General features: G+C 44.8%; 1 protein-coding gene across 4 annotated transcripts in view; it reads left to right on the top strand.

Moving 5' to 3' along the window:
* Positions 1 to 1,477: 1,477 nt before the first annotated feature.
* CCDC149 (coiled-coil domain containing 149) overlaps positions 1,478 to 25,551 on the top strand; it is a 93,821-nt gene continuing 69,747 nt past the window's right edge. Inside the window, exons 1-3 of one of the 4 annotated variants that reach the window (XM_019480240.2) lie at positions 1,478 to 1,694; positions 15,091 to 15,252; positions 15,758 to 15,796. In XM_019480240.2, the coding sequence (XP_019335785.1) occupies positions 1,647 to 1,694; positions 15,091 to 15,252; positions 15,758 to 15,796 (249 nt within the window). In that variant the 5' untranslated portion in view covers positions 1,478 to 1,646. Of the gene's footprint in view, positions 1,695 to 7,528; positions 7,617 to 15,090; positions 15,253 to 15,757; positions 15,797 to 25,551 lie in introns of those variants that run through there. The other 3 variants (XM_019480239.2, XM_006260428.4, XM_019480243.2) reach the window with 3 other exon arrangements.

Raw genomic sequence — 25,551 nt, 5'->3', positions numbered from 1 at the left:
AGGAGTTAGTAACCTGTAGCCCAGGGGTTGCTTTTGGCCCATTGAGCCATTGGATTTAGCCCATGCAGCTTTTGGTACCATTCAGTAGCAGGGGGCTTCAGCTCCAGGCGTTCTGGGGAGAAGTGCCAGCTGCAGGTGGGTCCTTGTGGCACTGTTGACCCAAGGGTCGTCATTCCAGAAATGCTGCCAACTGCTGCACTGGATGGTTGACATTCAGTCCAGACTGGCTCAGGACCCACGTGACCAGTGTAAACCCAAGAGCCACTACAGCCTATACATTCCTAAAGCAAATTGTGTCATTTTGCCTTAGGGGGTTAGACTCAATGATCTTTTGAGGTCCCTTATAGCCCTTCATTTCTATGAAACATGCTCCAGTTCAAAAGAAAAAAAAAGCCTTACATTAGTTAGATAGAAGCAAATAAAATGGTGTTAGTAATTCCTGGCCATTTATCTTTCATATTTTCTGTTGAGAGCGAGAAGTGACATGTTGAAGAGCTATTGTAAGCCTAGAGGCACTGTCTGATGATTGCTGCCCAAGAGGACAAAAACTCTCCAGAGTGGAGGGAGGGGAAATGGAGGCTGTTTTGCCTACCTATGTGCACCAATTTTTTTTTTTTTTTACTTTAAAATGGAGTTACTGTGTTAGGAGCCTTTAAAAAAATGGTTATTGTATGCTTCAGTTATCAGGTGTCTGCAGAGAGGTAAACCAGAGCACTCACCAAGTGGGAGATCTGGGAAAAGAGGGATCAGTAGGGATAGTGGGTGCAGGTGTGGATAAGGGGGCCAGGCTGGCGTGCGCTGGTGCATTTACATCCCTGCTCCTCCTCAAGTTTAAAACCAAGTGCGGGCAAAGGCAGCAGCATTTCCAGCCGGGCAGTGCCGGGCTCAGCTGAAGTTCTGGATCATTGTAATAGCCCGGTTCCTTCTCAACTCTTCGCTCCGGGTGTTACCAGCCCTCGCCTTTCTTCTAATGGGCTTGCTGTTTCACCACTGAAGCTAGCCTTTCTCCTGCCCTGCTGCTCCCGGCAACAAAGCTCCCTTCCCAGCCGGCAGATTGTTTGAACTCTTTCCAACGAAGTTACGTTTGTTCCGCTTCAATCTTAACCTGCAGCAGACAGGCCCCGGCCCCGGCCCCGGCCCCGGCCCCTTCAAGCTGTCAGTTTATTTCTAACTGGAGGAAAACCGGTGTTGCTTCAACATGTGCGGAGGCTCCTCACCAGCCGCACCCCCTTTTCCAACAGGTGCCCGGGCAGGACCCGGCAGGTCCCCACAGGGCCAGGACCTGGGCCCCGGGCAGGGGCTAAAGACGCCTGGGGCTGAGGCGGCGCTAAGCGGGGCTCGCATGAAGGCAGCTGGCGACCGGGCGCATCCCGGGGCCGTAGGGGCTCCCTCCAGCCGGGGGCGGCGGCGACGGGCAGGCCCAGGGCGTAACGTGACGGTGCCGCCGCCCGCTCCTCCCCGCGCTGCAGGGCGGCCCTGGGCTCCGTGTGCTGGCAGGCGGCCGGGGGGGGCCGCGGCCCGGCGGCAGGTGGCAGCAGCAGGCCCCGCCCCGCCTCGCCCGTAAGCGCCTCCGCGGAAGCTCACGTCGCCCTGAGCCGGGGGTGGGAAGGGCCGGGCCGGGCCGGGGCCTGGGGCCGCGCGCAGCCATGAGCTTCCACCGCTCTGAGAGCGACTGGCAGGGGCTGGTGAGCGAGGTGAGGCGCGGGGAGGGGAAGCCGGCGGGAGGACGGGCCGGGCCGCGCCGCGCCGCGCCGCTGCGGACGGTGCTGGGCCGGGGGCGCGGGGCTGCCCGCTGGCTGCTCCCCCGTCCCCGGCCGGGCCCAGGCGCCCGATGACAGGCAGGGCGGAGCCTGGCGGGACGGGCTGCGGCGGCCCCGGAGGGGGCTGGTCGCCACGCGGCTTCTCCGGCTCCAGGTGCCGTCCCGGGAGAGCCGAGGCCCCTGGGGACACGCCACCTCCCGCCTCCCCGTTGGAGGGCAGCAAGGCAGCGGGTGTTTCTGCCCCCGTGGGCTGCCTTTTGCGATCTCGGGCTTGGCTCTGCAAATGGCATTGGTTGGCGTGGCGCGGGGAGCGCTGTGGGACCTCTTTCCAAGGGTCGCGCCCTGGGGCAGAACCACTGGGCGGTGAGGCGAATACCTGCCCTGCTGCCTCCCGCCCGTGAGTCTGGGGGCCACCAGGGGGGCGACCCCCAGCAGCCAGTTGGCGTGGCCTAGCGGGCCAGCGGCAGGGCGGTGGCAGAAGTTTCGGTGCTTCTGCAAGTGCCACCGGCAGAGTCAGTGCTCCCGCCTGACCTGACAGCGACGCCTTTCTGTGCTCACAAGGTGTAAAGACCATCACCGCTCATCCTGCGGGTTTCACTTTAGTTTGGTTTTCCTACCAAGGAGGTATTTTGTTGAGGTGACAAACAAAGCAGACCAAGCCCTGATCCTGACACTGATTTTCCCCCACTCCCCTTCACAATTTGCTTTGGGCAGAACCTGTGATTCATAGATAACTAGATTGTAAAGCCAGAAGATCATCAGGTCCAGCCCCCTGCACAAAGCAGGAAAGATAACTGGGGGTCCAGTGACCCCAGTGAGGTGACTGTCTAGTCTCCTCTTGAAGATTTCCAGGGTAGGTGACTGCACCACCTCTGGAGGGAGCTTGTTCCACAGTCTGGACACCAGACACCATGACCGAAGAAGTTTTTCCTAATATTGAGCCTGAATCGATCTTCCAGGAGTTTGTGGCCATAACTCCTCATTCTCCCCAAGGGTGTGTGTCAGTTTTTGCACCCAGTTCTGACTTCAGGTGCCCAGTATGTGAGAGTTGGTAAAAACAGCCACTACCAAACACAGTCATGACCGCTGAAGGGGTGATCTGCAAAGATCCAGTTGCTTAGAAGCAAGGGTTTAGGTCTTACATCATCGATTTGTAAAGAAAGCAAAGAGCAGCAAAAAGTTTGGGAGCAGACTTAGCTTTACCAGGCTGTGGTAGCCAGTAGTATATCTGTATAAGCTTGCTTATGTCAGGGACCAAAAAAGGTGGAAGAAAGTGAAACAAAACCCCTGACATTCTGTGATCCTGCATCATGACAGAATTATTTTGAATATCTGACATGAGGGATGAAGGCAAGTCAAGGATTTTAGAAGTTTGGTAAAAAGAAATGTCCCTGTTCTTGACTTTTTAAAGGTTGTCTTGACTTTATTCAGCTTACAAACTCAGTTAGAGTTGGGCCTTGAGCCTGTAATAGTTGCCAGGTGGGCTAAACCCATGTGATCACATAGAGCTCATTGATCATTTCAGGTTTGCACTCTGATCCTGCAAATACTTAAGCATGTGTGTACCTGAGTGAGTCCCCCTTTGGAGTCAGTTGGATAACTCACATGCTTAATTGTTTGTAGGGCTTGGACTCTAACTTTTAAAGCAAACTTTTCTTGCACTCTTTAATATATAGTCCTAGGCAACTTAGAGCCCTTATGCAGTTGTTTTAGATTCAGTAGCCATTATATGCATTTGTCAATATTACGTACTATTTTATTGCTTCAAGGGATGAAGACAAAATTTAAACATCCAACGTATCATCAAAATAAGAGAGCCTGAACACTGTCAAAGGTATAGATTGTGTTTGGTAGTGGCTGTTTTTCCCCTATCTCTTACATACTAGGCACTTGAATTCAGAACTGGGTGCAAGAACTGACACACAGGTCTTGGTCAAAGCAAATTGAAAGACTGCTGTTGACTTCTCTTGTTTTGGGCTCTGCTTGAACTATGTAGGGGGAAGCAAAAAGACTCCAAAGTGCTTTAACAAAACTGAGAAACGTCTTCTTGCAGAAATATATTTAAAAACTGAGGTCCCATACTGCAAGAAACTGAGGCCAGAACTTCGTTATTGCAAATATTTTTTTGCAGCATATCAACTAACTTTTTAAAGTGACAGTTAATTTACTGTGTCTTTATTTTACTTTTCATTGGGAGGCAGAATATCTTTGCCTCCCTTTTCTCCTCTGTTTTTTCCCCTTATATCTTTAATATTTCTCTTTTTTTCCCCTATCACCTTATTTCAATTCTTGTGATACACATTCTGTCTGTCTGTCTGTCTGTCTGTCTGTCTCTCTCTCTCTCTGTGGTTTCACAGGCCTTCAGGGCCTCTAACTGCCTTCCATCTCTTCCTATCTCATGTCATCTCCTTCTGCATTGTTGACTGTCCCTTCCAGATCAGTTTTTATGTTGTTTTCCCATCGTTTTGTCTAGTTTCTCTGTATTAGCCCTCTATAACCTTGGTTTTCTGTACTTTTCTTACATTTTTCCATCGGCTTCTTGCTGCTTCTGTCTCTTCTCTGCCTCTATGTGTCATTTTTCATTCCTTCTTCGCCTCACAATTGCATATGTTCTCACATACTGTTGACCCTCAACGCTTTGTGCACCACAGTGACACCATGCCCCAAGGGAATCTTCTGAATGCTTAGAAGAGGGTCTTTAACTGACTCTGAATAGGCTAGCATAGAAGAGAATAGCCATGCAGATATTCAAAATACTAGTGGAGATTCAGCACCCATTATTCCAGTTGATAGACTGGCAAGATGGTCACAAAAGGGCAGCCTTGTGGAATGAGAATTTGTATGAATTTGCTCACCACTTTTCTGCACAGACCTCAAGTAATTGGGATCTTTATGGGGACAATGAACATGACTCTTTCAGAAACGTTTCTTAAAGATGGCAATTTATGACTTACGCTGCATTTTTTTTCTGAATATGTAAAGTTTGCAAAAGTTTGGTTCTTCTACCAGGTGGCTCCTTTAGCCCTGTTGATCTGTTATGTGACTGAGCAAATTAGTTAACAGCTTAGTGCCTCAGTTTTCCCATCTGTATACGGGGGAATAATACATTGTTAAAACATTTTGATATGGGTGAAAATAACTATAAAAGTAGTTAGTATCACTTAGGGTCATGTGGGTGGTAGCCTAGATGATGAAGGGATTGTGAGTTAAAGCAGTGGTTCTCAAACTTGTTAGACAAGGGCTGGCCAACCTGCTGCACATAGGCCACAAATGGCACAGGCAGATGCTGTGTGGCACACAGCAGATCAGGGAGGGAGCAAGGGTAGCAATAGTGACAGATAAGATAGCGAGCAGAGCAACAGATTAGACAGGGGAAGGGAATTGGAGTGGCACTCAGAGGGTGCAGGGCTTACCTTGTGGCATGCCTGCCAAAAAGTTTGGCTTCTACTGCATTAGATTCAAGGGGCCTCTTGGAAAATGTCAGCTCTTAGCTTTTGCTCATTTTTGACAAGAGAAAAATAATAGAGAAGTTCTTCCATCGCAAAGAACTCAGATGACAATACGTCAGAATGTTTCTGAAGCTATAGATTCCTATTTGAAATCTGGATAGTCTGTGCATCTTGTTTTCATACCTACCAGTGCTGATAATGAGAATGACCCTGGCATGACGGTTGAGAACCACTTTCTTAATCACTGTATGGGCTAAGTCCGTGTCCCATTAATGTTACTGGGGGTCTCCACTGACTTCATTGAAAGTTCAACACTAGTCCTAAAATAATGCTGCTTTGACAAATGTTCACATTTGCAGTGTTTTCCACTGAATATAAGGAAAAAGGAATCCACAAACTAGAGTGGCTGTTTTGCATTTCTTCAGCTGGCCTCTTCCTCAAAGTTTTCGGGAGCTTGTAGAGATTGACATTGGATTTAATTCTAAAGATGCTTCTCTTTCCCTGCCACCTCCCCGGGCATATGGCTTTCTCTGGGCATACTTACGATTACTAATATGCATCTGTGCTTCCTAGAATTAGCCTGAGGGATTTTGGACCCTATTTGCATCTGTTCCTTTGAGATAAACTGTGAAGGACAAGACTCTCTACCAGTAAAAAAGCTGCTCCTTGGTTGTGTCATGTCTCTGAGAGTTGAACAGTTCTGAATCTGTGCAGTAGAAGACAGCAGTATGCATGTGCCCCTTTAATGCCACGTCAATAGGAAAGTTGAAGTCAGGTGTTGGAAATTAAATCTAACGTGCAATTATTAAGCCATAGCAAGTATTGACATATCTAAACACTCCAATTTGGGAAACTGGATAAGAAAGGCAAGTAGGACTGATTCCTATTTTGTGGTAAGCAGAATGTGCAGATGTCATCCCACCCTATTAGTGCCATGAGTTCTGTAACAGCAGGGAAACGTCAATTGCTACAGGGTAGAGCAAAATGGAACAGATGTTCCAGGGACCCTAAATGACTGGGCAAGGAGTATGGCACTTGTCATTTGAAAAGGATCATGGAAATGGCAACAACCTAGTAATACGATACATGAGTACCAGAGTTCTCGGGTGTACAAAGAGGCAGTACAGAGAGTTGGAAGCATGGAGTGCCCTCCAGGAGGTGCTCCTTTGTGATTGCTGTAGCCTTGCCTGATCTCTGAGAGTATCCATTGAAGGCAGCCTAGGCTTGACTTCCAGAGCAGCGGGGAGCCCAAGCTCCTTCCACCTCTGAAACCCCAGCCTTTCAATCTCACCTTCCCTGGTTCTTGCTGGCCCTGACTCCAGAAGTGAGCATCCAGTTCCACTCCAGAAAAAGAGGAGTGAGATGACCCAGTGCAACCCACAGTTCCAGGAAGCATGGCAGAGTCTCTTATGTGAAGGGACCCTGGTTGGATCTCACTGAGCTAAAGAAACTAAGGAAATACTTTCCCTTATGCCTCCAGACAGCTGCAGGTGGTGCCAGGCTGCTTGTTTCCAACCTGCCCTCCCATTGTCACATATGTCTTCTCTGGATCCATCTTGGGTGTTGGACATCTCATCTCAGTTGAAATGTCAACAAAGTCATTCAAGGCTCTGCTGATGCTGTAGGTCCATCTCATCTTATCCTGTACATAGCCACCTCAGGCACTTAAGCCTTCAGTCTCAGTGGACATGCTAATGAGAGAAACCGAATCGTGCAATATTATCATGTAAACACAGTTAACGTAGAAATATCATTATAAAACCTGTAGTCCATCACATGGGGTAACAAGAGAAGGTGAGACATGAAGATCATATCTTTTCCTGCTGTGTTCCAGGATAGGAAAAAGAGACCCAGTGGGTATGATGAGTGCTGAAGGGTGAGCAGTGGAAATGGGCAGTGGAATTTGTTTAATTAAAACCCAGACTGCTTAAAAGTTTTATCAGTGTTACAAAAATACATTATTTGAGCTTTTTGACTAATTAAGTCAAGTGACTAATACTGACTTCTACTTAATAGTCAAATAGTCTTTGCTGTTGTTAGGTATCTGTAATTAAACCTTGGTCCATTTGTGAATGATGGACTGCCTCATGTGCTTCATAACTTGGAAGGTGTATGGTGAAGGAGGCAGGGAACTGCAAGAAGAGAGGCTGATATCATGGGGAGGCAGCTGACAAATCTGAAGGGACTTTCTTTATCCTTGGCTTTATCATAGATGTTATGACTGGCACATCATATGCCAAATTTTTTTTAATTATTTTTTTTTGGTAGATAGCCCTTTAATTATGTGTTCCTTATTTTCTGGATACCTGATTGTTAAGGTATATTGCACCCAGCACTGGAGCTCAGTATTTCTGAACCCAGACTTCAGGCTTCTCAGGAGGCGCATGCAGTCACTAAAGCACCCAAGGTTAGTGAGCATCTTTGTAAATTCTGTTCTTAATTTTCTGTCCCTCAGTTCCTCATTTATAAAATAGGCATAATATCACATGGGGTAGAAGTGGCTAGGATCCATTGTCTGAAAGATCTGATTTTTATCATTTGAGTTCGTGAGCACAGAAATAGTAATGGATGAAGTCAACAAATTTCAAGACATCTGTATGATGTCATACTAGAATGTAGGAGGTTCATCTGATTTTGAAGGGTTGAGAACACCCAAAATGCACAGTGATGCATCAGTGTGGATAAGTCCACAGTGATGCATAAGTTAAAGTCATAGATAATATCATTAGTTTTGCCCTTAATGCATTATTTTTTTATGTTAATTAGTGTCAAGAAGGGAAATACCAAAGTGTTGAGCTAGTCATTTACACAAATGCAGTCTGCAGTGTTTTCTAAATTGTTTTATGATATGAACTTTGCCATGGGTTCATTGAAAAAATCTAAAATCTTGACAGTGTCCCAGCTTTTTCAGATTATTAGACCATGTCTGTATAGCAGTTAATGAGATCTAACTGGATTTGTCACTAAAAATAACTATGGACAAATAGTAAGTGTTTGATGTAGCGGGTGACCTTGGAGCAGTTTCACTCTCATGTAATGTCAGTCTCTTACTTAATTTCACTAAAGCAGTTATCTGGTTGTAAAGCAGTTCAGGCAGTAATGTAGTATGTCATATATATTCTTTTAATTATTATGATCTTCCTTGTGGCAATTATAATTTACTTTATTGGAGATAACAGTAAATTGGTAGATAAAAGTCTCTGGACAGATAAAATTGTACTTTTCCTAGCTTTAGATTGTGACTAGAGCAGCTAGTTCATGGTTAACTTTTTTGTTTCTTATGTTAAAAGTGAAGCTTTGCTGGGTTTAAGAAACAATTTAATGGAATTTTTCAAAGGAGATGTGCCTGAGAGCATGGTATAAAATGTTTCAAAGTATTTTATAATACATTACAGAATTCCTTTTGTTTGCCTCGCTGGTCGCTCAGTATACTATACATAGCCTTTTTTCTTCAAACTGAGAGGATGAATTCTCCAGTGTTTACATAAACAGAAGCACCTTTGAAGATTTTTCCTACAGACCATATTTAAAATTACCCCTGTTGCTTCCTTTGTTCAAATCAAACTGCAGTATCAAAGTCTGTGTGTTTCTCTCTCTCAATTCACATCACGCTAAGTCTGCTTGTCTCATTTGTTTCTTCATACAGATATTTCTCTGGGGCTTAGTTATTTCCCTAAATACCCTTTCTCTTGGTATTCTGATGGTTTTACTCATTTTTTAGCCATTATTAATATATTTTTATTTTTACATTGAAAAGCATATGCATTGTACAGCATCTGTCATGCCTACTTTGAATTCTATCTCAGTGTAATTTGTTTTTTCCTCAGAAACTAATATATTGGAATTAGGTCTATAGTTTTCGAGAATAATCAAATTTAGGAGGATAATCTGTTGGTGTAGATTTTTGTTCTTGGAAGTCCACAGATGCAAACTCTTATACTTTATTACATGATCTTTAAAAAAAATCTATTTAGCAAAGCCAGTGTTACATCAAAAGATAAACTGTTTAGAAAAAATAACTTTTAACAGATTTTATGGTAGAATCTAGATACCACAATGATGAGCAAAGTAAAAATGCCTACACAGAAATTCAAGTCAGAGCACTCCTTGCATTATGTGCGGAAGGCATCATCAATTTTTCTCATTTGGACCATGAACACAATTGTTACCACCACCTGTTTATAGTTCAGTAATTGTTAGTCTAATTGATAAGGGAGAACTACCTCCTCCCCATAAGAGGTGAATTATTCTTTCATGCTGTGAGTACATATGTAATGGAGGTTTGTCATGTAGGGCAGGATCAATTTTTGTTTTGCATTTGATCTATTTTTATTGGGTGAGAATACAAATTTTGTACAGCAGTTATCTGCCATAGGCTACTGTGTAGTTTTTGTAACTAGATTTTTCTTTTAGTGCGATTGCACATTCTGAAAGCATTAATCTTAATGCTAGCTTACCCAGGTAGCAAAGGTAATGCTCAGAAGTATATGCTCATTGTGTACATTTTCCAAAACGAGCAGTTTAGTTGCGAGTCCCAGGGAAAGTGTTGGTCCCTTACTGAATGGGGGAGGCAGCCTAGTGACAGAGGATGCAGAAAAGGCTGAAGCACTCAATGCCTTTTTCATCTCAGTCTTTGCAGGCAAGGTCAGCTCCCAGACTACTACACCAGACAGCACAGCTTGGGGAAAAGGTGAGCATCCAAATGTGGTGAAAGAACAGGTTAGGGACTGTTTGGAAAAGCTGGACATGTACAAGTCCATGGGGCCAGAAGTATCTGAGGGTGCTAAGGGATTTGGCCAGAGTGACTGCAGAGCCACTGGCCATCATGTTTGAAAACCCATGGCGATTGGGAGAGTTTCCAGATGATTTAAAAATGGTAAATATAGTGTCCATCTGTAAGAAAGGGAAAAAGGAGGGTCCAGGTAACTACAGACCAGTTAGCCTCACCTTAGTCCTTGGAAAAATTACGGAGCAGGTCATCAAGGAATCTGTTTCTGAGCACTTGGAGGAGAAGAAAGTGATTAGGAAAAGTCTGCATGGATTCACCAAGGGCAAGTTATCCCTGAAAAATTTGATTGCTTTCTGTGATGAGATGACTAGCTTTGTGGACGTGGGAAGACCAGTGGATGTGGTATATCTTGATTAGCAAGGCTTTTGATATGGTCTTTCACAATCTTACAGGCAAGCTAAGGAAGCACAGGTTGGATAAACGGACTGTAAGGTAGATAGGAAGCTGGCTGGATTGTTAGGCTCAGCAGGTAGTGATTAATAAATAGTTTGTCTAGTTGGCAGCCAGTATCAAATGGAGTGACTCGGGGGTCGGTCCTGGGGCTGGTTTTGTTTGATATCTTCATCAGTAACCTAGAAGATGGCATAGAGTGCACCTTCAGCACATTTGTAGATGACACCAAGCTGGCATGGGGGGAATGGTAGATACACTGGATGGTAGGATTAGGATTCAGAGAGACCTAGACAAATTGGAGGACTGGCCCAAAAGAAATCTCATGAGGTTCAACAAGGACAAGTGAAAAGTCTTGCACTTAGGACAGAACAGTCCCATGCACCGGTACAGGCTGAGGACTGACTGACTGGGTAGCAGCTCTGCAGAAAAGGACTTGGGCGTTACAGTGGACAATAAGTTGCATATTAGCCAACAGTGTGCTCGTGTTGCCAAGAAGGCTAACAGCATGCTGGGCTGCACTGGTAGGAGTGTTGCCAGCAGGTCAAGGGAATTGATTATTCCCCTCTATTCAGCATTGGAGAGGCCACATCTGGAGTACTGTGTCCAGTTTTGGGTCCCCCACTACAGAAGGGATGTGGACAAGTTGGATAGAGGCCAACAAAAAGGGGGCTGGGGTACAAGACCTATGAGGAAAGGATGAGGGAACTGGGCTTAGAGAAGACTGAGAGAGGATTTAATGGTAGCCTTCAACTACCTAAAAGGTGGTTCCAAAGAGAATGGAGCTAGACTGTTCTCAATGGTGGCAGATAAGGTTAGATATTAGGAAAAACTTTCTCATGAGGAGGGTAGTAAAACACTGAAACAGGTTACCCAGAGAGGTTGTGGTATCTCCATCCTTGCAGGTTTTTAAGACCCAAGTAGAGAAAGCTTGATTGAGATGATCTAGTTAGGGATGGTCCTGATTTGAATGGGGGGTTGGACTAAATGACCTTCTGAGGTCTCTTTCAGTCCTAATGTTGTATGATTCTATGAATATCCTGTTTTACAATGTATGGCGAGCTGACTACATGCAGTATTCCCCTCCTTTCAGGTCTTAAAAGAAGTGGAGGACTATGAAAGGAAGGAAAGAAACTAACTCACTCTCCATGGACAGATATCTCACTATCATTTCAAACTTTTTTCTCCCTCTTTAGAGGTTATTAGCCGAAGTGTTGGAGAAAGGGCTTGTGATAGAGGGGAGTTGGTGACTCCTGTTGTCTTTATAGATGTCTTTGAAAGACAGGGGAAAGTCATTTTGAAAGTCAATTTACTTATCAATATTAGGTATATTTTTAATTCCTTCCACCTATCTTCTCCTGTACTGTGGATAATTATATCACACATATGGAAAGAGTTCACTATTAATTTGGTATTGTTGTACCCTACAGCGGAAGCCAAAATTTTCTGCTTTTGTTGTTAATTGCCAGAATAAATTGATAATCCTGTACAGAGAATCCTAACTTCTTATCAAATTTTTTAAAAGTGGTTTGGGAAAGCAACAGGAAATGGCTACGTAAAATTGATTTTCCAAGTTTAGAAATGTACACAATGTACTTATATATGCACTTATAACACTTATGCATTGACAGTGTTAAAGTTTAGATTTGGGATGTCTTCTGTGTTGTTGGTTCTTTTGTCAGGGGACTTGCTATTCATACTGTATCCATAAAGGCACAAATACATAGGTACAGTTGCCTTCATAAAGTCAGTGCCAAGGCAGCATAATCCAAAACATTTGACAGGATTTCAGCTTCAATGCTGCTAGGAATAAAATTAATCCAAGGTAGTAGTGTCTTCTGTAGGAGCTCAAATCCATCTTAGAATAGCTTTTTGTTCCCCTTTTGTTGTTTGCAACTAAGCATTTACCATTTTTGGAAAACACTGGCTACAGTCATGTACCAAGAATCTCTCTCCATTTCTCATTTATTTGAAGTTGAGGTTAACAAAGTCAATTCCAAGCAAGTAGTAATATATGAGTAATGATTTTTGTCCTGAAGAACAGCCCAGAACAGTGTGGAAGTGCTGATGCTCTTGCTTTGTAGAAGAACCCATAATAACAAAGTATTCTTGTCAGAGTATATAATGAAACTATAAATTGTTTTCATGAATGCTACAGTATTTGGTCTTTTACTGAGCACATTTGAAATGTATTTAGTGCCACATCTCATACAAATATCAGATGGTGTAAAATATGAAATAGAAATATAGCACTTTAGCATGGGTGCTATCTCTAATGATAGCCCAAATTGTGAAATGAAAGCAAGTTGCCTAAAATTTTTGAGAACTAAAATTCAGTTACTGAAGGAAGATAGGACACCGAGACATCACACATACAACATCTGCATGTCTTGCACATTCTCCTTAAACTTAAGGGCTCAGGGAAAGGTAATCAGGTAGACTAGTTTATGAAAACAGAGGTGTGTCTGCCTGACATGATGCAGTGCCATGCCAAGACAGCTGAAGTAGCTTGGGTACCAGAAGCAGTTTGGCTGTATTGACATGGGGTGCTTGTGCATGTGATGAAAATTGGCCGTTTTTGTAGTTTTTAACTGCATCATACTCTACACATGCATTTTTTTTACGATTTACGATGAGTTCGCTACATTGCAAACTAAACCACATCTGCACGTAGTTTAGTTTGCAACAGCTATGTGTAATGTTGAAGCCTTTGACAGCTCCCAAAACGGGAGAGGCAGGCTAAAAACAGAAGCAATGAGGGGCCTAATCCTTTTTTTTTTTTTACCCCTCTGCAGAGCCTGTCTGTGTCTTCTGCAGCAGGGGAACAAGCTGCTGGTGGGCTGAGCTACCCCTGAGCTGAGGAAGGCCCCGGTCTTTCCTTCAGTTAGTGGAAGTGCTCCCTGGGGCCGCCCAGGCTCTGGCTCAGGGAACAGTTGGATCAGGCTGGGTGCTGCCTGTGATCTGGGGCAGCACCTGCCTGCTAGCCACCTGCCCAGGCAGCCCCAGGGGGCATTGCTACCAAGGAGGAAAGATCTGGGGCCCCTTGCAGCTCAGGGCCCACCAGTAGCTCACTCCCCAGGCACTGGAGAGGCAGGCAGGCTCTGTGAAGAGAAGAATAAAAACAAAAGGATCAGGCACCTCCCCACTTTTGTTTGTTTGTTTGTTTTTGTTTTGTTTTCAGCTGAGCCTGCCCGAGCTAGCGCTGGGCCATGCAGCCCCTGAGCTGTAGCAGGGGCCTGTTCCTTCCCTCCGTAGCAGTGGTGGTGCCACCTGGGACTGGCCAGGTGGGTTGCTAGCTGCATGGGTGCTGCCCCAGCTTGCAGGCTGCACTTGCCAGATCCAACTCTTACCTGTGCAGACTCCATTGGTGGGGAGGGGCCTGATCCTTTTTTTTTTTTTTTTCCCCCTGCCCATCTCTCCCGTGGCCAGGAGGAATGCTGCCAGTGGGCCCTGAGCTGTGGGGGCCCTGGACCTTTCGTCCATGATGGCGGTGCCCCCCGGGCAGCACCTGTCTACTAGCAGCCCACCCACGTGGTCCCAAGGGAGACACGGGCAGGCTCCGCAACCCCCCACTCCAAAAAATGTAGGATTGGATTCCTCACTGTAACAATGATGAAAGCCCCAAAATTGAAACAGTGGGTTTTTAATCATTGCAATTAAAAACCCACTGTTTCAATTTGGGGGACTAAACCTCTGTCATGTGTACAAGTGACCATGGTGCTCTGTTCAGGCTGATTAACCCTACTGGAAAGCTGGTTGTGTTGGCATTTGTTGAGTGCTATGTCTAATGCACTGTTATCTTGCTTCAGGTAACTGGGTCAGCTTGAGTTTTTTCTGTACATCACTGTATCTTTTATGCTCCTTGGCCTTCCAAGCAAGGAAGAATGGCATAGCAGGAGCTCAGGAAAGGACCGCCACATCTGGCACTTACATACTTTTCTTTTCATATCCTGTGTAAGCCCCTTGTGACATTTTTGCTTCAAGTTGCTGAATGACTTGGCAAAACTTTTATTCTGTCCCCTGTCTTGCTGGCTTGCTACGGAAGCTTCTATAAGGTTGTACCTTATAGAAGAATTGCCTTTGATTGTTATTCCTGACTATAAAAGATTTGTTTTTATTTACAGTGAGCTTTCATGAATATACCAGAGTAGATTGAATCAGAAATAGGTCTAGGGTCTGTCATGCTTATGGTGCATACCATTCTTTTCCTTTCTTTGACTGAGGGTGGTTTTTAAGGTATATATTGTTGAAGCTGGGGTAGTTGCTGATAACATGGTTACATACCAGGCATGGTTCCCAGGGAACTGTGGGGTTAATGAAGAAGCAAAGGGCTCTGTCAAAGCTTCTTTCTTACAGTTGTTCCCCAAGGTACTGGGGATTTTACTGGACATTTTTATGGAAGGGATGGGGGGAAAATGACCAGAAATTTCAAACTACAATTTAAAACTATTGGGACTTCTTTTCCTAAATAGCAGGAGAGAATCTGTCCCTAAGATAATCCTAGGATTCTCTATCTTCCCAGTAACCCAAGCATACTAAAGGCTTCAGTTTTCTCTTAGAAAGATGCTCGCGAAGGCAAACTTTTGATCCCAGAACAACTACTCTTAAAATCCCGTTTTTGAATAGATGACAAATGGCTGTTCAGTCCAGCACTGCTTGTAAGCGGCTTGTACAGTAACCTTCTTTTTTCCCCCCCCTTCAGTATCTGGTGTGTAAAAGGAAGCTTGAAAGCAAAAAGGAAGCTTTGTTAATCCTTTCCAAAGAGCTGGACACGTGTCAACAGGAAAGAGACCAGTACAAGCTTATGGCCAATCAGTTGCGAGAACGACATCAATCACTGAAGAAGAAATACCGAGAGCTGATTGTACGTTGTTTTATAAACATTCCATAACTTGGTCAAGAATTGAACCTAGATTTGCAAAGAGCATGCCCCTTTTATGAATGCAGTGCTTGCTGTATAAATTATTGGTTCCTGGTTTGCAATAGTATTTCTAGATGTATGATCGTGATTCCATTATTATTCATAAGTTAACTGATGATGCAGTTGTTATATAATGCACAAACAAAAAGACAGTTTCTGGCCTGAGGAGATTAGTATGTCATACTTCTATTTAAAATTTAACCGCAGTATTGTTATGCCACACTAACTATTATACCCTTATGGAATACAATGCAGCACCCTTGTATAATGACTTGCTATTTTTAGCAATGTACGTAAATAAATCTTAGTGTTAAAATCTTTGAAAGGGAACCAATTTTAAAAGTTGGATTGAAAATGTTTTATATATGTAAAAAGGTTTAGCAACTAATTTAATTTTGTTACTGGCTTCAGAAAAAGTTGACAGTTAAACGAGTCTCTCTCTTTATAGGACGGGGATCCATCTCTTCCCCCTGAAAAGAGGAAACAGGTAGGCTTATTATCTTTCTTTTCATTTATATGCGTATTTCACAGACATGTTTTGTGAAAATAATTGCAAGAATTCCCTCAGTTACATCAGAGAAGCCAATAAAAAATAATATTTTAAAGCAGACATTTCTGTTCCTTGAAAGATCATACAGTCTTTAAGTAGTGACTCATTTTGTTTTCTGAGCACAGAAAATGAAAATGGTTCTGACTTTTTTTCATTTATGCCCAAAATTGAAATCAGCAGGTATGTAGATCTGGGATTACTTTTTTGTTCTTTGTTTTTTTGTATTAGGGTCCTAATCTAGGTGCACAAAAAAGCACTGTGGCCTTGGTATCTGTTTAACCGTCTGTTCCTCTTGGGGCCTTACCTATATATGAAGCTCTGTGCCTTCTCAGAATTTAATTTAGCATTTAAATTCCAGGTAATGAAATTCTTAAGCCATATCCCCAAAAAGCAAGTCAGGACCCCACAAATATGGGATTTTTTACTTTAAAAAATCCTGATTTTTATTTTTAAATCCAAGCCCTAAAATATGAATTTTTTTTATTTGCTTTTTTTTTTTTTCTAGCACTTAGGGGCTACTCATGTCACCTTCCTAGCCTCTTAGTAGTTTATTGTCTAACATATGGTTAAGTAGTTAGAGCACTGCACTAGGAAATTCAGAGCAAGTCAGGTTCAAACTCCTGACCTAGAACCTGTGTCTCTTGCTTCCTGGGTGAATTCCCTACAAACTCTAGCAGGAGTAATAGAATCACAGTCTGTGCCTAAGTGCTAAAAATGCCACTTATACAGTTGAGTAGCAGCCGTATGGGTATGTAAAGGGTAATAGAATCTGGCCCCAGTGCCAGCCTTTGTTCTGTTGAATATTTGGTTCTGTCGAATTCTACTACCAGGGGAATGGCAGCTCCACAAGTGTTATGTCAGTGGTGAAGAAAGACCTGGTCTCTATTCTCTCCCCTCCATTAACCTTGCTTAGGTGGCAGGCCTAGAGGGAAGCTGGCTTCTTTATCCTGGAGACCTGTTCGTGTAGAGAACTGGGAGGAAATCTCACACTTTGTCTTTGGAGGAGGAAGTAGGAAGTTAATAGTGCCTAACTGGGTATAGGAGTTGACTAGTCACCTCTTAGGTTTTGGGTGAGGGATGATGCTAGCAGGAGGCTGCACTTCGGTGTGGTGTTGGGTCTGATCCCTTCAGAAATCAATACTGTCTGAATACAGGGCCAGGACATAGGCCCAAGGGGCAAGCCAGGGTACTACTACAGCCATGCTGAAGGTATAGCTGAGATCCAGAAACAAAAGCCCTGACCTAGCCTATGACCATAGCAGTGGACGCTACGGTGCAGTAGAGGGTGATACACATGATTTGGAGGTTACACCATTTCTGATATCACAATTACTGCAGGAATTGTGCTTTTCTGGGAGGAAGGGACTGTGACAGAGCGGGTATTTGGATGCTTAGCCAGAAGAGAGAATTGTACCTTAATTATCTCTCTATATGCAAAAATATGAGGAGGGGAGCATTGTATTATTCCTTCTACCATTGTCATGCTTATCTGAGTGACTTTCCATAGGTCCCTGAATGGCCTTTTCACAGGTTGGAACTTTGTTCCATCCTGTAGAAAATAATCAGTAGTGTATCAAAGTACAACGAGGCCCTCCAACCACAGGCATGTGTCTTGGGAATTGAGAGACTATTCAGTGAACTTGGGTGCTTTGCACACACTTGATGGATCAGAGCTTTCACTTTGCTGTCCTTCCCTGGCTGGCACTTGGTTCTTGTCATTTTGCTAGAATGTGGGTGTCAAAGCCTTGTAATTAAAATTGGCCATGGCATAAGACCACAGTTGCTGCTTCAGGCACTGTAAGGATGCTAATATAATTCACTGATCTTGAATTCAGTCATTAAAAAGAAAAAAATTAGCATCAACCCCCAGCACGGGCTATATTGAACTGTTGACTTTTAGGCAACTTTTGTTTATCTGAACATGGAACAAGCCCATGTAGACTTGTGTTCTGCTGCTGCTATAATCGAAGAGTGTTCTCTGAAAAGTCATGCGTGAGAAATAGCTGAGATTATGAGGAAGTGATGCAGCTGAATATATACACAAATATCCCTCACCCCAACAACTCTGGCTTAGTCCCTAAAACAAGGATGCACAACATACAGCCCATGTATATATCCTCCCAGGATAATATCACTGTGCCTGCAAGTTGGCCTGGCTGTGGATACACTTAGGGGGCTTTCTGCTAGAAAATGCAAATTATAAGTGGGCCTCAATACAAGGCAGTTTGAGTCTGCGTTTGCAATCTATGACAGTTAGGTAAGACTATTCCAACTCTTACAAATGCTTAACAGTCAACAGAATGATCTAGTGAGAAGACTTCTGTGAGAAACCTACACGCTAACTTAACACTTGTCTACAATAAATGATAGAAGTACACTCTTACCTACACTTAAAGGGGGTTTCTTATAGGTTGCTCCCCAAGGGATATGTGACACTTGAGGTTATGCTTTAATCATCTGCTAGTACACTCTTTATGCCATCAGTCTCCCAAGAATTGTGCCTATAGCATAAGGCATATGCTTAAACACCCTGGTGGAGTTTAACAGGACCTTTCCAAAGATCAGTTTTATGCTTTTATTATGGGAATTAATTCTTTATGAAAGGATAAATAATAAGTTATTAATATCTTTCCACTGCTATTGTAAATATATTTATGGTCCAGTGTTTTCTCTGATACACAGGAAAAAAAGAAGTCCCCAGTCTTTTTGTGCGCTTCCCATTTCTGGCTGGTTTTTCACTCAGTTTGTGATCAAACCAATTTCCGCTCCCTTTTTTTGTTTATAAACATGAAGACCCTGACCCTGCATTGAGCTCAGCTTGACTCATATACAAATCACCTTCTGAATGGGCTCAAAATTTGAAATAGTGAAAAATTGCTCTCCGTACAACTTTTACATCAGAAAGTAAGTTAAAAGTGACTAAAAGGCCCTGTCTACACATTACACTTAAGGCATGATTAATCAGTTAATCATGCCTTACGTTGTGACCTAGCTACACTTTCAGTAAATTAATGGCATGATAAAACAAGCAACAAGCCACAGATTCATAGATTCATAGATGTAGGGTTGGAAGGGACCTTGTAGATCTTCTAGTCCGACCGCCTGCCCTGGGCAGGAGGGAAAACTGGGCTCAAATGACCCCAGCCAGGTAAACATCGAGCCTCCTCTTAAAGACCCCCAGGGTAGGAGCCAGCACCACTTCCCTTGGAAGTTGGTTCCAGATCCTAGTCACCCTGACTGTGAAGTAGTGCCTTCTAATGTCTAGTCTAAACCTACTCTCTAGCAACTTATGGTCCTTATTCCTTGTTACTCCGGGAAGCGCTTGGGGGAACAAGGTCTCTCCCAAACCCTGCTGGTCCCCCCTAGTAAGTTTATATATGGCCACCAGGTCCCCCCTCAGCCTTCTCTTGCGAAGGCTGAACAGGTTAAGGTCCCGTAGCCTCTCCTCATAGGATCTGCTCTGCTGTCCCCGGATCATGGGAGTGGCCCTCCTTTGGACCCTCTCAATGCTGTCCACCTCCCTCCTGAAGTGTGGCACCCAGAACTGGATGCAGTACTCCAGCTGCGGCCTGACCAGTGTCTCACAGAGGGGGAGGATCACCTCCTTGGCCCTGCTTGTGATGCATCTGTGGATCCAGGACAAGGTACAGTTAGCCCTACTGACCGTGTTCTCTCATTGTTGGCCCATGTTCATCTTGGAGTGAATAATGAATGAATAATCTCTCAAGCTTCTCCACATCCTTTTTGAACTGTGGAGCCCAAAACTGGACGCAGTACTCCAACTGCGGCCTCACCAAGGCCGAGTACAAGGGGAGAATGACGTCTCGGGATTTGCTTTAGAAGCATCTATGGATGCAAGCCAACGTTTTGGTCGCTTTACTAACCGCAGCATCGCACTGCAGGCTCGTGTTCATCTTGTGGTCAATGATGACCCCCAAGTCTCTTTCTTCCGTAGTGCTAGCCAACGTAGCACTGTCGAGCCTATAAGGATGCTGTGGGTTTTTCTTCCCAAGGTGGAGAACCTTGCATTTATCGGCGTTGAACACCATCAGATTCTCGTCCGCCCACTTGCTGAGCCTGTCCAGGTCAGCCTGGATCACCCGCCTGTCTTCTGGTGTGGATGCTTTGCCCCAAAGTTTGGTGTCATCGTCGAACTTGGCCAGTCCGCTTCTGACTCCAATGTCCACATCATTAATGAAGATGTTGAACAGTATGGGTCCAAGGACAGAGTCTTGGGGGACCCCACTGGTCACAGGACACCATGATGAGTGACTTCCATCAATTACTACCCTCTGGGTCTGACCACGGAGCCAATTTTCCAGCCAGTGGATCGTGGAGGACCCAAGGCGACAATTGGCCAGTTTCTCCAATAGGTGATCATGGGAAACCAGATCGAAGGCTTTTTGAAGTCAGGATATATGACATCAATCTCTTCTCCCTTGTCTAGGTGATAGGTCACCTGGTCGTAGAAGGAAATGAGATTGGTCAAGCAAGACCTACCCGCAACAAATGCATGCTGGCTAGCCCTTAAAATGTTGGCGTTGGCCAGTCCATTAAGGATGGCCTCTTTAATAAACTTTTCTAAGATCTTCCCCGGGATAGAAGTCAGGCTAATGGGCCTATAGTTAGCCGGATCCACTTTCCTCCCTTTCTTGAAGATAGGCACCACATTGGCCTTCTTCCAGTCTTCAGGCACTACACCAGAGTGCCAAGAGTTTTCAAAGATCCGTGCCAGAGGCTGGGCTATGATGCTCGCCAGCTCCTTGAGTACCCTTGGGTGAAGATTGTCAGGGCTGGCTGACTTGAAAGTATCCAGCTTCTCAAGATGTTCCTTCACGAAGTCAGCATTAATGGAGGGCAGGGGATCACCCTCACCCAGACTTCCCTGTCCCGTAGCGGGCATGGGCGTCCCATGGGACTGATGAAAGACCGACGCAAAGTACCTATTTATTAGGTTGGCTTTTTCCTGGGCGTCAGTTGTCAGTTGCCCCATCTGGTTCAGCAGGGGTCCACTGTTGCCCCTGCTTTTCCTGTGGCTCCCCACATATCTGAAAAAGGACTTTTTATTGTCCTTGATGCTCAAAGATAGTTGGAGTTCAGTTGCAGCCTTGGCTTTCCTGGTCTGCTCCCTACAGGACCGGACCAGTGCAGACTAATCTTCCTTGGAGGTGACTCCCATCCTCCATCTTTTGTAGGCCTTTCTTTTTAGCCTCAGGAGGTCTGCTAGATCCCTGGAGAGCCAGGGGCGCTGCTGTGCCCTTTTGCTGCCTTTCCTCCAAGATGGAATAGACTTAGCTTGTGCATTGAGGATTGCTTCCTTGAGGAGCAACCACTCTTCTTGAACTCCCCTCTCACCATGGTCATGGTCCTTTAGGGCCTCACTGACAAGCCTCCTGAGCTTGTCAAAGTCAGCTTTCCCGAAGTCAAGGACTTCCGTGTTGCTGACTGACTTGCCAGCTTTTCAGCGGATGGTGAAGGTGATCAGCTCGTGGTCGCTGTCACCCAGCTTCCCATCAATCACTAGGTTGCCGACTAGGTCATCCTCAGTAGCCAGCACCAGGTCGAGCAGCGCTTTTCCTCTCGTTGGCCCATAGACTTCTTGAGTCAGGTAGAGGTCATCCACGCACGAGAGGAAGCTTTGCGACCACTCAGATTTTGCTGAGCAATCCTCCCACGAGATGTCCGGGTAATTGAAATCACCCATGACAGCCATGGTCTTGGAGCATGTGGCCTCAGCCAGTTCCCGGGCAAACTCCTGGTCAAGCTCAGGACTTTGGGTGGTAGGTCTGTAGTAGACTCCCACCATTGTGTCCCCTGTGCCGTGTTCCCCACGGATTTTAACCCAGAGGCTCTCCAGTTGTCCACCCTGGTCACCAATATCGGCTTGCAGGGACGTGTAGCTTTCCTTAACATAGAGAGCTACACCCCCGCCCCTTTTCTCTACACGATCCCTCCTGTACAGGGTCTAGCCATCTATACCCTTGGTCCAGTCATGGGTGGAGTCCCACCAGGTCTCCGTTATCCCTATGACATCATAATTATTTGCATTGAGCAGGAGGATGAGCTCCTCCTGCTTATTCCCCAAGCTCCTGGCATTTGTGTACAGGCAGGCAAGTGCCCCCTGGGGGGCTCCTTCCTTGCCCACAGATTTTACCAGGGGTGGGCTCCCTTAAGTGCCTTGACCCGCTGGCTTTGCAAGGATTGTTCAGCGGGCCAGCAGTGGCGGTAGTCCCCCCGTCCCCCAGCGGGCTTAGTTTAAAGCCTGGTGGAGCAGGTCAGCCAGTCTGGCTGAGAAGAGCCTCCTCCCTAGGGGAGAGAGGTGGAGGCCATCTCTTCCCAGCAGCTCGCTGCCTCTCTCACCAAAGAGCGGGCTGTGGTCATGAAAGCCAGAGCCTTCCTGATGACACCAGTGCTGCAGTCTTTGGTTGATCACGTGGATCCTCCTCTCCCTCCTCAGCCCATAGCCTGAGACTGGGAGGATCGACGAGAACACCACCTGTGCCCCGAGACCCTTTAGCCCCACTCCCAAATCCCTGTAGCGCCTCATGACCTGGCTGGGAGCTCTCCGAGCCGTGTCATTGGTGCCCACATGAATAAGGAGCATGGGATAGTGGTCTGGGTTTGAGGAGCTTTGGGATCCTCTCCGCAATGTCCCGGATGCGGGCCCCCGGGAAGCAGCAGACTTCCTGGGTTAAGGGGTCGGGGTGGCAGATTGCCCCCTCATTCGCCCTCAGGAGGGAGTCTCCCACAACAAACACCTTACGCTTTGTCTTGGGGAGAGCAGGGGCGGTAGCTGCAGTTGGGCCCATGTTGCCTGTGGGAGCCGGCAACTCAGCAGGCTCTGCTGATTCCAGTCATGCTTCTTGCCATGCAAATGTGGTATGGCAGGAAGTATGTGTGGATTGCACATCAGATCCTATCAGACCTTTACGTGAACGTCTAGAGGGGTCCAAAGATCTACAGACTGATTCTGAAATGGCTGCCTGGTACCTTAGGGTAAAGCTGTTACCTTTATTTCCCTCATCCCTTCGTTAGCTTATTCCTATCAGGAGCTCATTCCAATCAGCTGTGCTTCTTCAGCCTCATATATCGGAATGATGCAGTGTTTTTGTATCTGTTGAAGGCCCAGCAGTTTACTGTTAGAAGCTAGTGTGTAACTGTATGCCATTAAAGGTGGACAGCCAGTCAGAATGTAGCTGTGGAGAATCCATGTTCCCAGCCATCTCTTAATATGTTTGGGGAGTATAGCAGTTCCCCTTTACAATTAGTATTGCAGGGCCTACGACAGTTGACTCAAACCCATTCCTAAAGCAGGGATGGTCAACGTATGGCATGCGTGCCACAAGTGGCAAAGACTGCCTTCGTGGGTGGCATTCAACAGATCGGTGGTGGGACAGACGGCATAGTAGCAGCTAGAGCAGGAAGTAGAGAGTAGATTGGGCTGGCAGCACAAGGCAGGAAGCAGAAGGGAGATTGGGCGGGGGAGAAAGCAGAGCAGCAGATTTGGCAGGGGATTGAAATGGCACTTGGGGAAGGCAATGGGCTAATTCATAGCATATCTCTGATAAAAGTTGGCTACTGCTGTCCTAAAAGAACAGCGCTAATACTGTATAAAGCTTCACATTGAATTGCCCCATACAGTCAAGGTTGAAAACAGCAGGTATGGGTGGTTGCCCCATTTAAAGAGAATGTTTGAATGTAGCTCTTGTTAGTTAGCCATTACCTGTACCTGGTGACTCCAAAGTACTCGTTGTATACTGCAGAGATTCGGTTGTAGATTGAGTGACATGGATCTGCATTTGTTAGTTTACACTTAGAAATTTTCCTTAGGTGTTGACATATTGAAGAGTGGTGTTAGAGAGGCAGTGGGATTTCTTCCTTGACCTCTTCTAATTTTTTCTAATCTTCTTTATATTTTCAATATTTTTTGAAGGAGGTGGTGAAATTCCTGTGGTTGAAGTAGTAGATCAGGCCATTTGTTGACCTTTTATGTGCAAATGTTTGTAATGCAAATCCGATTTTTGTGGACATCTTTAGAATACCATCTTCCTTGAAATAAAATATGTGGATGGAAAAATTACTGTGACAAGGGACCATGCTCTGCAAACACTTGCTTAACTTATCCTTAATGAGACTTTTCATATTGAGTGAAAGGGACTATAGCCCATGAGTAAAGTTACATGCACAGACATTTGCAAGATCAGGGCATGACTTAATATTTGTGCTTAAAGAGGGGGAGTTGTTTTGCTGTGGTGGTTTTTGGTTTGGGTTTTTAGGAATCAAAATTAGATTAAATTATTTTCCAGTGCAAGTATTGATAAGGTGCTACATCTGATAGATACCTTACTCTTTTATGGCAGCAAGAAAATCAGTTTTTATACTCTGTAGTCAGTTGTGTGTGTGTGTGCACGCGCACACACAGGTTTGTTCCACTCATTGAGCAACAAAAACAAGTGTGCTAATGCAAGCATAGGATCTACTTGAGTGGAACTGTAAGAAGTTGTAAATAACATGTGTGTGTGGATGTGTTTGTGTGATAAAACTTCCTGCTTTGAACACATCCACAGGCACATCATGGTGCAGTCATGACTAGAATCGTACCTGTTACACATTTTGTGCATACATGCATCACATTAGATTTAGTACTAGGAAATCCTTGTTCTACCAGAGTTTCCCCAGTAAATTACTTCTCTAGAAGTACCACAAGTTTATGATCCATGCTTCTGAGTCTTAGCTCCTTTGACTAGTGAAATTCCTTTACCTGTTGAATTGTGAACATATTCAAATACTTTTTAGGGAAACTGGGTTAATTCTGTGCTGGATCAATTGACTGGTATTTGGTTTTTTTGTTTTCACAAAATAATTTCTGGAGATTGCGGCTTACATGTCTAAGTTGAAGTTATTCATGTTACTCTCATCTGATGTTTGGCCAGTCAAGGACATCTTGATGGAGTAGCAGGATAGGAAATTCATCCATGTTGGTAGTGGAGTATTTATCATGATTCGTGAACCCTTGTGACTTCAAACAGCTTAAAGTATCACCTAGTTCCAAGCAAGTAATGGCAATACCTAGGAACCCTGGTAGATGTGCTCAGCTGAATTAACGCCTTTCTACAGTTCCAAACAACTCCTCTATCCACTGGGGATATAGTATCATATGCTTTTGCATCCCTTGTTCTTGTAGAAAAGATGAGGAGAAAACTAAACAGGCACATAACATTTGTCCTGGTAGCTTCAAACTGGCCCTGAATAGACATGGTCCTTAACTGTTGAAATTCTCAAGGCCAGTTCCATCATTCTGAAACTCTGGTATCAGATCTTTATTAACATCAGGACATCCTGTTTTGTATTGACTCTGAGGCTTTCCTCTGACAACTTTATAGTGCACAAATTCAGTATGGTATCTGTGAGGAAATAACCATATTCGATTGGCTATCAGAAAAGCCTTATATTCCTAAATAGAAAAAGTGTGTAGTGTGGTCCAAGATCTGTGCAACTGTTTTATTTAATATTTTAGCTGCTTGATTGATATCTTCACTTTTCAGAATTCAGCTTAAAAACAGATTCCATCCAGGTATGCCTTATGGCCCTTTCTAACTATAATGAATTAGTCAAAAACTGATCAGTGGTATTGCAATGCCTTGTTAGATTCATAAGTTTTGTTGGTGTTTTGCTTAAAAATCTAAGACTTA

Source organism: Alligator mississippiensis, chromosome 2, assembly GCF_030867095.1.
Source record: "Alligator mississippiensis isolate rAllMis1 chromosome 2, rAllMis1, whole genome shotgun sequence".
NCBI classification, from domain to species: Eukaryota; Metazoa; Chordata; order Crocodylia; family Alligatoridae; genus Alligator; species Alligator mississippiensis.
Note: the sequence above shows the minus strand (reverse complement) of the source record. Positions and strands in the feature narration are given on the sequence as shown.